This window comes from Centroberyx gerrardi, chromosome 7, assembly GCF_048128805.1.
Source record: "Centroberyx gerrardi isolate f3 chromosome 7, fCenGer3.hap1.cur.20231027, whole genome shotgun sequence".
Classification (NCBI taxonomy): Eukaryota; Metazoa; Chordata; class Actinopteri; order Beryciformes; family Berycidae; genus Centroberyx; species Centroberyx gerrardi.
The window spans coordinates 21,581,856-21,595,763 of NC_136003.1; the positions used below are offsets into that span (position 1 = coordinate 21,581,856).

At 44.4% G+C, this 13,908-nt stretch overlaps 1 protein-coding gene across 1 annotated transcript in view; it reads left to right on the plus strand.

Moving 5' to 3' along the window:
- Positions 1–253: 253 nt before the first annotated feature.
- Positions 254–13,908, plus strand: part of olfm2a (olfactomedin 2a) — a 42,382-nt gene continuing 28,727 nt past the window's right edge. The window contains exon 1 of the mRNA XM_071916858.2: positions 254–608. Coding sequence (XP_071772959.1) covers positions 552–608 — 57 coding nt within the window. The 5' untranslated portion in view covers positions 254–551. The remainder of the gene's footprint in view (positions 609–13,908) is intronic.

Genomic DNA, 13,908 nt, shown 5'->3' on the forward strand with positions numbered 1-13,908 from the left:
CCCACACACACACACACACACACACACACACACACACGCACGCACGCACGCACGCACGCACGCACGCACACGCGCACACGCACGGCTGAGCTCGGCTGCATCAAAGAGTGGTACTTCTTTGAATCGGCTCCCAGCACATAGATGTGCTGCTCCTAGCGTCGGCACCTCGCAAGCACAGCAGTCACCTTCCAACCTCTGCGACTCTCCTCCGCTCCTCTCGCTCAATCGCAGTTATTTTGCGAGGAGAGGACCGGCTGTCTGTTTCGCCCAGCCACAGCATTTTGGAGAGTTTCCCAGATTCGGCGATTCGAGATTTTGCGTTTCGCCGTCCACAAAAGAGTCTATGCTCCACAAAAGACACAAGGCTGGTCGTTTTACCGAGCCAAAAGAGGGCTGCCGTGCGTCCTGGTGATGAGGTTGGTGGCGCACAGCCGACAGAGCATTAAAGGAATCCCTCTATATCTGAAGAAACCGCCCCAGTAAGGGAACAGGAGAGGGGGGGAAGAGCTGCAGGAACTGGTGTCGGCTGGGACGCTGTCATTTCGACTAGGATGCATCTCTTCAGTGCCATGTTCCTACTTGTGATGTTAGCTGTCATGCCCTGTGAGGTAAGGACTCCAGCACAACCCCTATGAATAAGCATTGTGTAAAAGTTATTAAAGCAGCGCTGACCGTCTAGATATATATGAATTCTCAAATATGGAGAATTCAATTAGGAATCTATAAGATATTGAGAGCTCTAGTAAAGAGGAGAAAAACGTTGACCAGTAAGACTGTGTGCATGGTGCAGCATTAAACAGGCTATGAAACAAATTGCTATTGTTCTGAAGGTATCTTCGTATAAAGCCTAGTGTATTGTTGAGAGGCAAGGGCAGAGCAGGCAGAAAGTTCAGGGGAGATAATAAACAGTGAGTAGTGGAGGGTAAACCACCTAAACTCGGTTTCACCCACCTTTTTATGTCGGGAAATGAGCTGACACACGTTTTTAGTCTGACATGAATCTTGATGAGGTGAATTTATAGTATAATTCATGGTGAGTTGCATCAAAATATGAGGATAGCGTCTTTTAAAGAAAAATACACACATATATGGACTTTTTTCCCCCTGAAACTATAATATATTTCTGTTTATATTGATGGCTTTGATGCCTATATGATCCCCGCCTGGAGGTCATAGTTTACCCACCTTTTTATTTACCTCCGTATCAGTAACAGTAAGGCTCGGGGGCTCCCTCCCTCCCCGAGAAACACTGTATCTGATTTCGCTGATTAAGCTCGGAGAGAAACGAGCAATGAATGGCAACACTGACAGTTTGTTTGCAGGATCCATGTGTGATTTGTGGCTGTGAATACGAGCCAGAGTAATTAGTCGTGTACCAGACCAGCGCCTATAAATGGTTGTAGATATTTCCTGGAGATATGCATGTGTGTGTGGCTGTAGGCTATGAGACTCGAGAAAATCCACGTCCGTTTGCGTAAAATGACGAGCCTTGATGTGACACTTGTAAACTGAAGTGAAGGACGGTAAATTATTTGACCCAGAAAAGCTTTCCGAGCATTTGAACTTGCAGGGGTTCAGCTGGTCAGCACGGTTGATACAGTGTTGAGCATAGCCCATGCCACCCTATAAAGTATGACGCTTAAGGACTTCATGTAGGTTAGCTACAATTTGCCTATAATTTACGACTGCATAGAGCATTAGATAGCCAAGGATCTCCATCATGGACAGCGCCGTGTTGCACCTTGGGTTAAAAACAGCAGTCTGAGTGCATTCAGCACCACGGACAGCGCCTCGCCATACCTTAATGTTGTGCATCTCCATTTGGCCACTAGGCTACCAGACAGATCTCAGCCCCTTACAATAAAGAGCTGTAGTAATCTTAAATTACATTTTAGAGAAATACTAAACAAACTGCAAACTATATATAACACCCTATAGAAATAGTATAGTGATCCCATAGGAGATGAAAAAAAATACCATCAAGTATGATAAGGTTGCCAGTGTTGAGTACTACAGTCACACTATAGCTCCCTGCAGGGATATTATAGTGATTCTTCTTTAGGGATGGTTTGTATGCTTTGATACACATTTGAAAACAACTTCTAATACCTTTAGAGTTTTTGAATGAAACTTCTACTTTCTGATGGCTCATATTCACAACTCTTTGGTCATGTTGGCAAAATTTGTAGATATCTCAGTATAATAAAAAAAATAAATAAATAACCCTAATAGTCAAATAATTATGTGGCCCATATTGCTAATTTATCTGTCAGATTGATAAGTGGTTTGTGTTGTCTATTGGACTAGAGACAGAAACTGCTGCAACATATAGAAATACTAAAGACCAGTATGGTGTAGCAGTGTACAACAGCGTCTTACTGTATGTGCCATGTCTGCAGGCTGTGTAGAGACTGCAGCTGACCTTTAACAGAAGTGGAACCAGTGTGTTTTCAGTCTGGAGGATGTGCCCTCCATACAGTGAGAAAGGAACAAGTTGTACGCCTAGGTGTCGGAGTCAGGGTGTAACATATACTGCACAGATGGTATTACAGTAAAACCAATTCACTTTAATCTGAACGGCATGAGACAAACTCCTGGAATTATTCTTGGGTCATATGTTTAACAACCACAAAGAACATTTCCCTAATTGGCCAGCAACTACCATTGAAACCATGGAAACCTGTAGATCTGCCTCTTTGACCTCCTTTTCACTGAGGCGTAACACCACAACAGTAGCAGAATAGAGTTTTTTTTCTTATTTTTAACAAATTCTAATACTTGAAGTAGAATTGTAAATGACATAACTGGTCTGTATCTTCTACAAAGACACAGCACTCTCAGAATTCCGGATGCACTTATCAATAAATGAAATATTCCCCCAATACTAATCTTAATGTCAACTTTAAAACAGTTGCAGATGTGACAGTGAAAATGTAGCTGATGACTTACTATCATCTCTCTGTTGGTGGAACCATTTCCCTGCCTCAGAAGGTTAAATAATTGGCCTTGGGGGACAATTTGTTATAAGTGTTTACATTAAATATTTAAAGGACTGAGAGAAAATATGACGCCACCCATCTCCCCAACATTGCACTGCAAACATAAAGAATTGATGAATTCTGGCGTATCGCCTGCAATGAGGGTAACACTCCCCACCAGCAGAGTTGAGACATCCACATATTTTCACACACAGTCTCAGCACAGGCCTGTATGAAATATTCAGAGGGCTTTAATGAGACAGATGCACTCGCTCGTTCGCTGCATGTGTTTGTTAAGTACCCACAAAGCCCAGGGGTCCTGACTGCCACTGATACAGATGGGCACCTGCTTGACCTTGGCACAGATGCCTTGCTATGGTGTGCACATCAAGCCACGCATGACAGGACACACCAGTGTTCACTATACAAGCGTACATATGTGTCTGTGTGTGTGCCTGACTGCGCAAGAGTGTGTGAGTGTGTGAGTGTGTGCATGTGCGTGTGCAAAACATTTTCATATACTGCCTGCATGCTAGGCCTTGTTGGCATCCACTTAGACAGGGTAAGGAGAGAGGTGTATTGCTGCAAATCCGAGGCTAAAGCAACATCGAGAATTCATTTCCAAAATATTTTAAATCCATTTTGAAAAAATGGTTCTAGTTTTGAGCTATGAGTCATTTTGCATGGTGTCAATCTGATTCAAATATATCTCATTTTAGAACAAAACTTTTCAAATGCACCATGTGCTGTGGGAGAAAACTACACGATAATGACTGTCATCAGGGTGGTGAGAAACAATACTACATTGGGGATAATGAGGATTCCTTAGAGTTTTCTGTGGTGAAACTCAGCTGCTTCTTCTGAACGGTCTGGTTGTTATTGTTCTGTTTAGTATATTTATTGTTCAGAATGTGAATTTATTGTAACAGCAGACATTTTGATGTGCAACTGAATTTATCTTGTGGCAGATGCTGCCTTTATGTAGGACTAGGTATCTAATGTGATTAAAGAAATTCATTTGAACTATGAGACAGTTAGATATTTTAGAGCTCTTTAACACCAACAAATAAAGGCCTCAAGGAAGCAACATTCAAACACATAATAGATGCCAACAGTCCTGCCAGCATAGGAAAAAAGCACCGCAACATTTTCTTAGGAAAAATTCAGTCTTAGTGAAATATCACTTTTATCACAAATGAGGTAATTTGAGATTTTCTTGGTGAGAGCTGACCCGAATCTTCATGAATAAATATGGCTCCCTTGTTCAAAAAATGAGACTTTAGATAATATCAAAGTCAAATTCTCAAGTGGGTATGTATTTAGCAAAATGTTGGCAGATCACAAAGATCAGTGTTCCACTAATACCACCTTCAAACTGAGTTAAAAAAGCATGCTGGAGCAAGACTGAGGGGTGAGGTAATATTGTTCAAGGGGACAAAAGATTTCTCTGTCTTGTTTTCTTTAGCAGCTGAAACTGTGCTTAAGTTTTTGGGTTTTCATGTACATGAAAGATTCACATTCAGGTTTGGAGGCAGGGAGCGTTGTTGTGGTCCCACCAGAGCGAGGGAGTGCCAGGGGAATGTAGTTATTGGTTTAAGATGTCTGGCCTCGAAGACTCCCACCGCTAGTTTGGTTGAGAGTGATGGAAATGAACACTTGCTTTGGTGTTTTTCTGTTCAAACACCAAATGCAATGGGAGGGAAAACATAATTTCTTGTCATTCTCAAAGAGGAAGACAAAACCCTGAGTAAGCAATTGAAAGGCTGCATTTTTCAGTAATTTAGTTGATCCCCCTCTCACCCGGGAGCATGATAAGCAATCAGTTCAAATAGACTACCATTTAGGGCTCTTTAAATTTTGCTTCCTCATTCTAGATTGGCGTGATGATTGCACCAGAAACTCACCCAGCCGGGGTCGATTTATTGTTAACAGGCAAGCAAAGGAGGGAGTAGTTGTAAATGTATGTTGCTGTTTAAAATCCAATTTAGCACAAACATTTAACTTATTTACATTGAGCTGATTATACAGTACTTCAGAGTGCTCTAATTTAAGTGTTACTGAATGGAGATGGCTTTATCGAAGCAAGTGAAACAGTAGTTATGATAATAAGAGGACTGCCTCTGCTGTGTCAGGCTCAAGGTTATTAGCAAACCTGGCATATTTTAGATCTGAATCCACATACAGACAGCTACAGTGACATAGAGCAGTTAGCTGACCTAATGTTAGAACTATCTACAGTATCTCCACATGAGAGGACAACTAGGACAGACCCCAGCTCAATCAGAGCCAGGCAGGACAAACAGCTGGCTTGGCTGTTGTCCAATCCAGACAGCTTTAAACAGTCCACTGACCTGGCAGTGAGACCCTTTGGCCGAAAATCTCTTTTCCTGGTGCCACTCCAATGAGAGTAAAGCAGCATGATCACAATTAAACCCCTCCCTGGACGCAAGGATGATCGAGCCACTTGGGATAAATTCCTGTCCTTGTCTCCATGCCAAGCGCAGATTGCACAGCAATCTTACCAAACCAAGGAAGCTTGTCAAAACTTGTTAAAAAAAAATAACTTTTTAGATTTCCGCTATGAAAGTGGTTTACTATCAGTGAGCCTACCTGTTAAAAGTCCTATAAATCCTGAGGAATGTGACTGTGCAGTTGGACGGCAGTCAAAGAGGAGCGGAGCTGCGTCTATGAGTCGTCTATCCTTCCCGGGACGAAGGACACTAGGAAGCAGGCTGGACAGAGTGTGCTCTGCCAAGCAGCAGCCTAACTTCCACCTAGGGAATTAAACAAATGAAAAGCTGCAGGAGCAGGGGTGTAAATCTGCCAGTGAGCGGCAAGGACACACACAACAGTTAACCTCACCTTGCCCTGCTAGGGCCAGTCCAGTGCTCCTCTGGACCTCCTTGGGGCGTTAGATGACCCCCACGGTGTCCTTATGGCTCCTGGACCAGAGCCATAAGGAAGAAGAAGGTCAAGCTGAGGCACACAGATGCAAGTATCTAATATAAGATTATATGCAGCTCACATAATGTTCATTTTCTCAACTGTAAAATGTAAAAATGTTGCAGACAATTTCTGAAATACACTACAGCTACAATATCAATCACACTTTCCTAACTATTCTAGCTAAATGGCAATAACATCTAAACTTCTTGTAATATTCAGGTGTTTCTTGTCCTATTTAGACATAAATAAGACAGCCCACCTAACCTAATTTCTACGTTGTGCCTGTCAGTCAGACACAATCATGTTTAGCAGCATGTGGGTGAGTGAGTGAGCAGGCAGAGCTAGATTAGCCTTACGCCTGCATCCACCTTGATGCGCTCCCCATTAATATACAAAGGTGCTGCTTCACAATCAGCCACAGATAATGAGGTTGCATTATGTTTGATTCATCGCTGCTTGAAGAGATTGAATAGTATGTGCTCGTGTCACGGCTGATTAGTGCAGAGCTTGAATCAGTGCCAGATAATGAAACCGTATTGTGTGACTCAGAATCTCACCAGTGTAAAGTGATCTGTTTCATAAAAGAGATACTGCTTAAGGAAGGGGGGTAGGAGGAGAGAGAGAGCTATTGAGCCTTTGTGCTGCCCGCTATTCACTCCCTCATCTTAATGTTTGATGTGCTTTCATGTAGCCTGCTGCTTCCCCATCAGAGAGAATATATGTGTGTGTGTGGTGATGGAAGGGGGTGGGGTGGCGTTCAGCGTGTGTTTTTAAATGGACAGGCGTGTTTTTTGTGCCTGTGTGTGTGTAGCACGGTTTGTATGGATGCACCTGTTTCCGGGTCAGTTTTCTAAATGCGGTGTGGTCAGCATGACTCACAGAGGGGTGATATTAGGGTGCGGCGGGGCGGAGGCGATGGCAGTGAGTTTTCTGCGGTGCAGCCCGGGGTGAAATGGGTGAACGATTTTACTACTGCAGTGCCTCGGATGTGGCACGGAGGCAGGCAGCGATCTGCGTGGTAATTGGCTAACAGATGGAATGCTGGGTAGAGGAGCGTGTGAGGTCAGCGGCCCGACTCTCAGAGCAACACTGTGTCCCTGTCAGGGTTGATCCCCCGAGGTAGAGAGGGTGTGTCAGCATGCCCTTACCTTTCCGTCTTGATTGCCCTTTGTTCCCAACCCGTGTCATAAATTGACCGACTATGCTGTTGTGCGTCAACGCTTGTATTTGCTCCATGTTTTAAATGACCACTTAGTCATTCTGAGCAACAGACTGACCACTACTTATCCCCAGGGCTCTGTGTGCTCTGAACGACCTCTGTTGCTGTTTTCTGTCTTGTTGGAAAACCCAGAGGCCTGTTGTCCTAAAATGACTATTAGCATTCCCATGGCTGTCTCTAGGGCTGCTCATAATCATCATTAGAAAGGTCTGTAAGGACTGTGTGCTAAACACGGCTGTTAGAGCTTTCTCATTCACACAGACGCAGTTAACATGGCAGCTAACCAGCAGTCATTAATTTTGAGACTGACCACTTTCATGCGAGGAGAAGAAAAGCAGACCTACATGTGTAATCTTTTGAGCTTTACTGACTCCCGCTCTTAATATCAGCAATGTCACAGTGATTGACTGATTTCACAAATAATTTCTCAAAATGCTGTTTGTACTCGGATACCGTATAGGATGTTATATCTGTATACTTGCTGTTGACAGTGTATGGGCGGATCAGCTTGACTGGTGGGATGAATATCATCCCTATATCGCATTCTCTCCCCCACTTTCTCTCTTTCCTTCTGTGTGAGTGTGCTGGAGGGTGCAGGACTCCCAGAGGTTTATGTCTGTGACTCTAAGCCAGAGTGACATTTCTCTGACAACACCCAGAACCAGGCACGCACGCACACATACACGCAGACACACACACACGCACGCACTCTCTCTCTGTCTCTCTCTCTTTCCCCTCTGCTCCTCTAGTTCACAAACATGTCAGCGATGGGTTCCACCAGAGACAAAGACCCAAACAACCAGTGGAATTGATACAAACAAACATGGCTGAGGCTGTCGTGGGGTGTAGTGTGAGTGACAGATGCCAATTAAAGCACAGACGTGCGTGATCGTCCAGTCGACACTGGACACACTGCCACCGGTCACCGGGGTAACAACAGAGACAACCCTCCTAACTGCCGACATGGGGATCACCCAGCCTTTTTGCGTCCATCTGGTCTTTTTTTTGCGTTGCAGTAGGCACCTCCTGACCAGCTTTCTGTACGACCTTGCTTTCCCCTGCTCGATGAATCTTTTATGAGCCTGGCGATGTGGGTTTCTGTGTAGAAGATTGGAATATAAATATGGCTGTTGCGCCTAGAGCTCCTCTTCCCTCTCTGATACAAAAGCTTTCATAAGCAGAGACTGAGCAGATTGGGCAAGCTGCTACCTGAACGGCGCTCCTCACATCGCTTTCGCTTTTATCGCAAGACACGCATCCCGTATCAGAGAGCCGTATGCATTCCCAATCACTAGGCATACAGGCTGGCTCCGATTGCTAGATGTCACATCACTGGACAACATATTAGACTCCCGGGAAATCTTGTTTCCCTTGACATGGGTTGGATTTCATGTCAAATTCCTCTTTGACATAGATTTTATATAGCTACACGGCATAGCTTGCTCTGTCAGAGAGAGGCTAGATGATTACATACAGGCTATACACGTTCATGTCACCCGGAGTTGAGAGTACTATCAGCGTTTCACATTGAATGAGAGGAGATAAAAAGAGGATGCCAAGGTGATAGAGTAAATCTTAGTTGAACTCTGCTCAATGTAGTCTGTCTTGTTCTCTCTCTCTCTCTCTCTCTTTCTTTTCCTTTCTTTCCTTTATCTCTTATTCTCTCTACACCCCCTTCACCCTCCCACACATACACACACACACACTATTTATTCCACATGATTCTTGCTACCTTTATCCAAGAGAATCCTCTGTTCACCGCCATGTGCGGGTGTGACAGCGTTGCCTCCCATGTTGAAAGCTAACTCAATCGCTGGGGCTTTCATTTTGGGAATGAGGGATGAGAGCTGTGTGGCGCGGCAGAGGCGGGTGGCGAGAGGAACCTTTTAATCGATGTGTTTTCCGCGTGGCACTGTCACAGCCACTCAGAGGGGCCATTGATGAGGGAGGCTCTCTCTGACTGCGCCAAGGCTTAAAGGCTCCAGTCAGGGAGGCGTGGGAGCCCAGCAGCCACCAGACACTGCTGCATATCAAGCAGGCTGGCAGAGCTGCTCTCTGCAGCCCCACGGTGGGGAAGGTAGAGAGGTCCTTTGATAGAGACACTACATGTAGGAGAGAGGAGATAACAAGATGCTCCAGTGGAAGGAACACTAGCTTACATTACATTATGCCGCCTGCTTCTAAACCACTGGGACTCCCCGAAGTCTACAAATACACACAGACACAGAGGTGTGTAAATAAATATTGGCCACGCACACCACATCTGGAAGCAGTAGTCTCAGCTAGAGATTGTCAAATGTATATATGCTGCTAAGGAGCTGGCAACCGATTCATTAAAAATGTTCTTTGATTTTATACCAGTATGAATCATTTCAAAGAATAAAGTAAAATGCATAAATAGAAATAATATCTAATGGCTTTCATGGCGTGAATAATAAAAGGAACATGTTAAAAGCTTTGATGTATTACAGAAAAGTGGAGAAAACTGATGTAACACACTGACTTTGACATACATTTTTCATAAATCAGAACTTTGGCATGGATTTGGTCATAAGCATAAAATTTGACAGCATTTTAGAAGTGAGGACCATGGATCTGTCAGCGCAATGAATACATTGCTTATTATGTCCTTTTGATTATTTACTGAGTATACAAACAAAACATGCTTTTGGCAACACTGGCCTTGAGCTTGCCCTGACATCTCACTCGCAACACTTTCCACCTCCTTTTTTCAATAATCTGCAGCCTCAGAGGCACAAGGACAGCCCAGTTCAAAAAACAAATAGTGAATCTTCTGTACTTTAAAGGGGGCATCATTTTTGCTCCACTAGGCCCTAAGTAATACCCTTGGCAATAAGCATGCATCTGTGCACCTGAATACTGTATAAGCTATTGTGTGTAGTGGTGTGCGGTCTGGAAGGCACTGGTATTCATTTGGCTTCCTCTTCCATGACAATAAACACACATACAGCACACAAACACACACTAGCAAACATATGCAGATACACATTTATACACACACACACGCACACGCACACACACACACACACACACACACTCATACACACACACTCATACACACATTGACGAATGCTGTGGGTTGAAGATGCTGTGGTGATCGGTGGTGGTGGGCAGGGTGAGGCGGTGTCAGAGAACAAAGTGGGAGGATGTGCAATGGGTTTGAATTAGTGCCCAGTGGAGTAGCTGAGAGACAGTAGCTGAGCAGGGTTGCGTGGCTGGGAAGTGAGAGGGAGGGAGGGAGGGAGAGAGCGAGAGAGAGAGAGAGAGAGAGAGAAAAGAGACAGTGGAGTTGGTGGAAATGGAAATTGGAGGAGATTGCGGACAGGGATAGAGGGAGAAAGAGAGAGAGAGGGTGCCTGCCGACTGTGCCTGCAGGGTTATTATCTCTCCCATCCTAATGAAGAAGAGAAGAATAATTAGAGGCCTATCGCTCCGTCACCGTGATTTTATTCCCCTCACTGCCACTGACACTCCTTGCAGATTGTCTTTAATTAGCTCCACATCGCTAAATCAATATGGCCACGACCACGACTAAACAATGGCATGTGAATCCTGTCGTTCGGGTGAGAGAGGCGCACGCGGCCAGGAAACAGCGCGGGGAAAAGGAGGAAGTGTTGACAGACAGGATGAGAGGAGAAAGTGATGAAGACTGACGTTTCTGTGAGAGGGAAAAAGAAACGTCATGCTCTCATAGCACTTGCTTTATGTGCGACAGTATGTATCATTGTACTCCGCCTCCTTTTGTGCACGTCTGCGTTTGAGGCATATTAAATGTCGGTAACTTGCCGCATCACAAGCTGAGGAGGGTTAACGTGAACTCATTCCACATCACATGTATAGCAGACACAGGCTGATTTGACTTTCTTTGCTAGTCCTGACTTGGATCAACTGTAGGACAGGCAAGGCTGACGGTCCTATCATGTCAGGATGCTATGGGATCCGATGCAATTATTCCCATCTTGCTTCTGAGCTGCAGAGTTGAGTGCTTCAACCACATTAATAGTGATGTGATGAATAGGTATTCAAGAGAGTCTTCTCTTTAAGACTTAGTGCCTCGGGCTACTGGCCCTCTCAGGCCCAGCTCTCATCTCTTGCACTCCTCTTGGTGAGAGTAGCAGCATGCAGGCAGCTGGCACTGGGATCTCCAGAAGAGGACGAGTACTTCTCACTTGTCAGACACATTTTTCTACTTGGTACGTTCTGGATCGATAGCTGCAGCGGCCATGCCTAAATCTGTGTTGATCTTACCCAAACAGCCCCGAACAAGACTAACAAAAATGAACAGTGAGTTTCAGCTGATGAGGGGGGCTTGTGTGCTCACTGTGTGTGCTGCTGAAACTGTTTTCTACCTACAGCGTAATGTCAAATGTGTTTTGTCGCAGGTACACTGTGAAACAAGTGTTTGGGGGCGATCTGTTGATTCAGTTAAGCGCCGCTAAACGCAGGACAATAATGTAGGAAATGTAAGAATTGTCATTTTGTCATGGACTGCAAGGGGATTGAGTGAAGAGTCCTCCTTATGCATAAGCCTTTGCTTTGCAAATTAACATGAACACACAATTGTTGTTTTGCTGAGATGGGCCCTTGCATGGGTGTCATTAAAATTTAAATTGGTGATGGGTGGCAGAACTATCCCCAGAATGTGCCACCCTCTCATGCTCATTATTAAAGGGCTTTCTATCATTGCAATCTCCCATGCTTAGAGGTTGGAGCTTATTTTGAATGCATGCTTGCCTATTTTAACCCTAGGCAATCAAGCTATAATCAACAATGATATGTCCCAGGAGGGGTAAACAGCAGTGCCGCAGACTGCCATGTCTTAAGGAGCGAAAATGGAAATATTTATGTTAACGATTAGCAAAGGAAGCGCCTCCTTAAGGGAAAAATCATTTCCCATTCCCTCCTTCTGCCTGAATGGAATATTAATGCAAGAGATGGCCTTTCTGATATCATATCTCCTAGGCTCTACTCACAAATATCATCATTAAGCACCATAGATATGTGGCGTGCTCAGACTGGGAAACAGATAGACACTGCACAATATCCTGCATCGATTATATTCCTGCAGACACAGACACAGACACATATAGAAATACACACCGCTGCCGTTTGCACTGTGCATACCCACTCACTGCACGCACACACACTCACTGCACGCACTCTCATTCACGCACACACACACACCCCACAGTAAAATATAACACATTTTTTTGGGGGGAAAAGCTGAATTGTGACAATACTGCACAAGGACGTGTCATAATATTCGCCAAAGTGTTTCCTGTCTGGTACCTACTAAGTACTGCATCTGTAACTGAGGGAGCATTGTGTGCCCTTTAGCAAACAAAGCAACTCCCTGCAGTGTTGTTGAAGGACTAAACTCTAAGGCTATTCTCTGCCACCAGGGCCTTCCTCTCCACCTCGCTCCCACCAACACCCCCCACCCATGACACTTCTCATCTCACACTTGGCTAACTCCGCACAATATTACCCCCCTTATTATATTCAATGTACAGCCCTCTCATTTCTGCTCTGTATACTCATTTTCTCCAGTTTGTTGTTTTTTTTTTTTTTCATTTGTTTGTGTAATCACTGAACGGATCGGTGGCTCCTCATTCTGACAATGCAGCCAAGAAGTGGCAGATTATAAAGCTGGAACCATTGGCAGGCTGTTGGGGGAGGGTACAAGGAGCACCGGTTTATACTAGACTGTTTATTTATACTAATAATCCTTCCTAGTCTGTCCATCGGCAAGGAAGAACTCCATAAAAACACACAATGACAAGCTAATTTGTTTATCTACAAGCTTCTCCTAACCATTTTTTCCTATAACTCCAAGTGGCTATACAGTAAATGTAATATTCCGTTAGGGGCTGTTTTGGGATTTCTCTCCACTGCACAATGTGCCTGTGTTGTACTAATAATGTCTCCCTAATTAAATGTTACAGCTTCCCTGAACACTAATGACCTGAAGACAGAGGATGCGAGTGGAGGTTTCAGTGTGAGCTCTGACAAAGAAGCTGGACACAAGACTGCAGGCTGTCTCTGTCCCTTTATTACTAATATACAGTACATAGCTGATGGGCTCTGGTCATTGTTTTGTCTGAGTACAGGGCATGAGGCTTTTTCTTTTTTTTGCAATTGGCTGCAACCTCACAGTCAACCACAAACTGGTTAATTGGCAGGATCTCACCACTCCTCTCTATTCCTGTTAGTTCTGCTGTTGCAGACGTGGCAGAAAACAGACAGGATGTAAATTCATCACTTCAGGGAGCTTCAAATACATCACCCACCCTTCTCTCTCTCTCTTTCTCTCTCTCTCTCTCTCTCTCTCTCTCTCTCTCTCTCTCCCCTCAACACAGCGCTCTCTCTTTTACAACCTTTTTGTCACTCTTTTCACCCACTCTTGTCTTATTCTTTGGCTTATCCTCCCCTGGTGTAACCTCCCATAGTGATTAGCTAATCACTCTAATACCTTGACTCTGTGACTGGATGACATGTGTAAACATTGACTCAGGCGGAGAGCGAATGAGCTAACTCAGACACTTTGTCCACTGGCTGTCTCCTTAGACATCTGACAAAGTACAAGGCATCTGAGATTAGCTCTCAGCTCTTCTTCAGATACAGATCAAAACGTCATTAATGAAGCAAAGCACTTTTGCCAGTACATTAATAAGACAATGGAATGGCACTCTACTCCAGCAGTGCAGAGGCACATTGAAAAACACTTTCAGCGGCAATAGCATT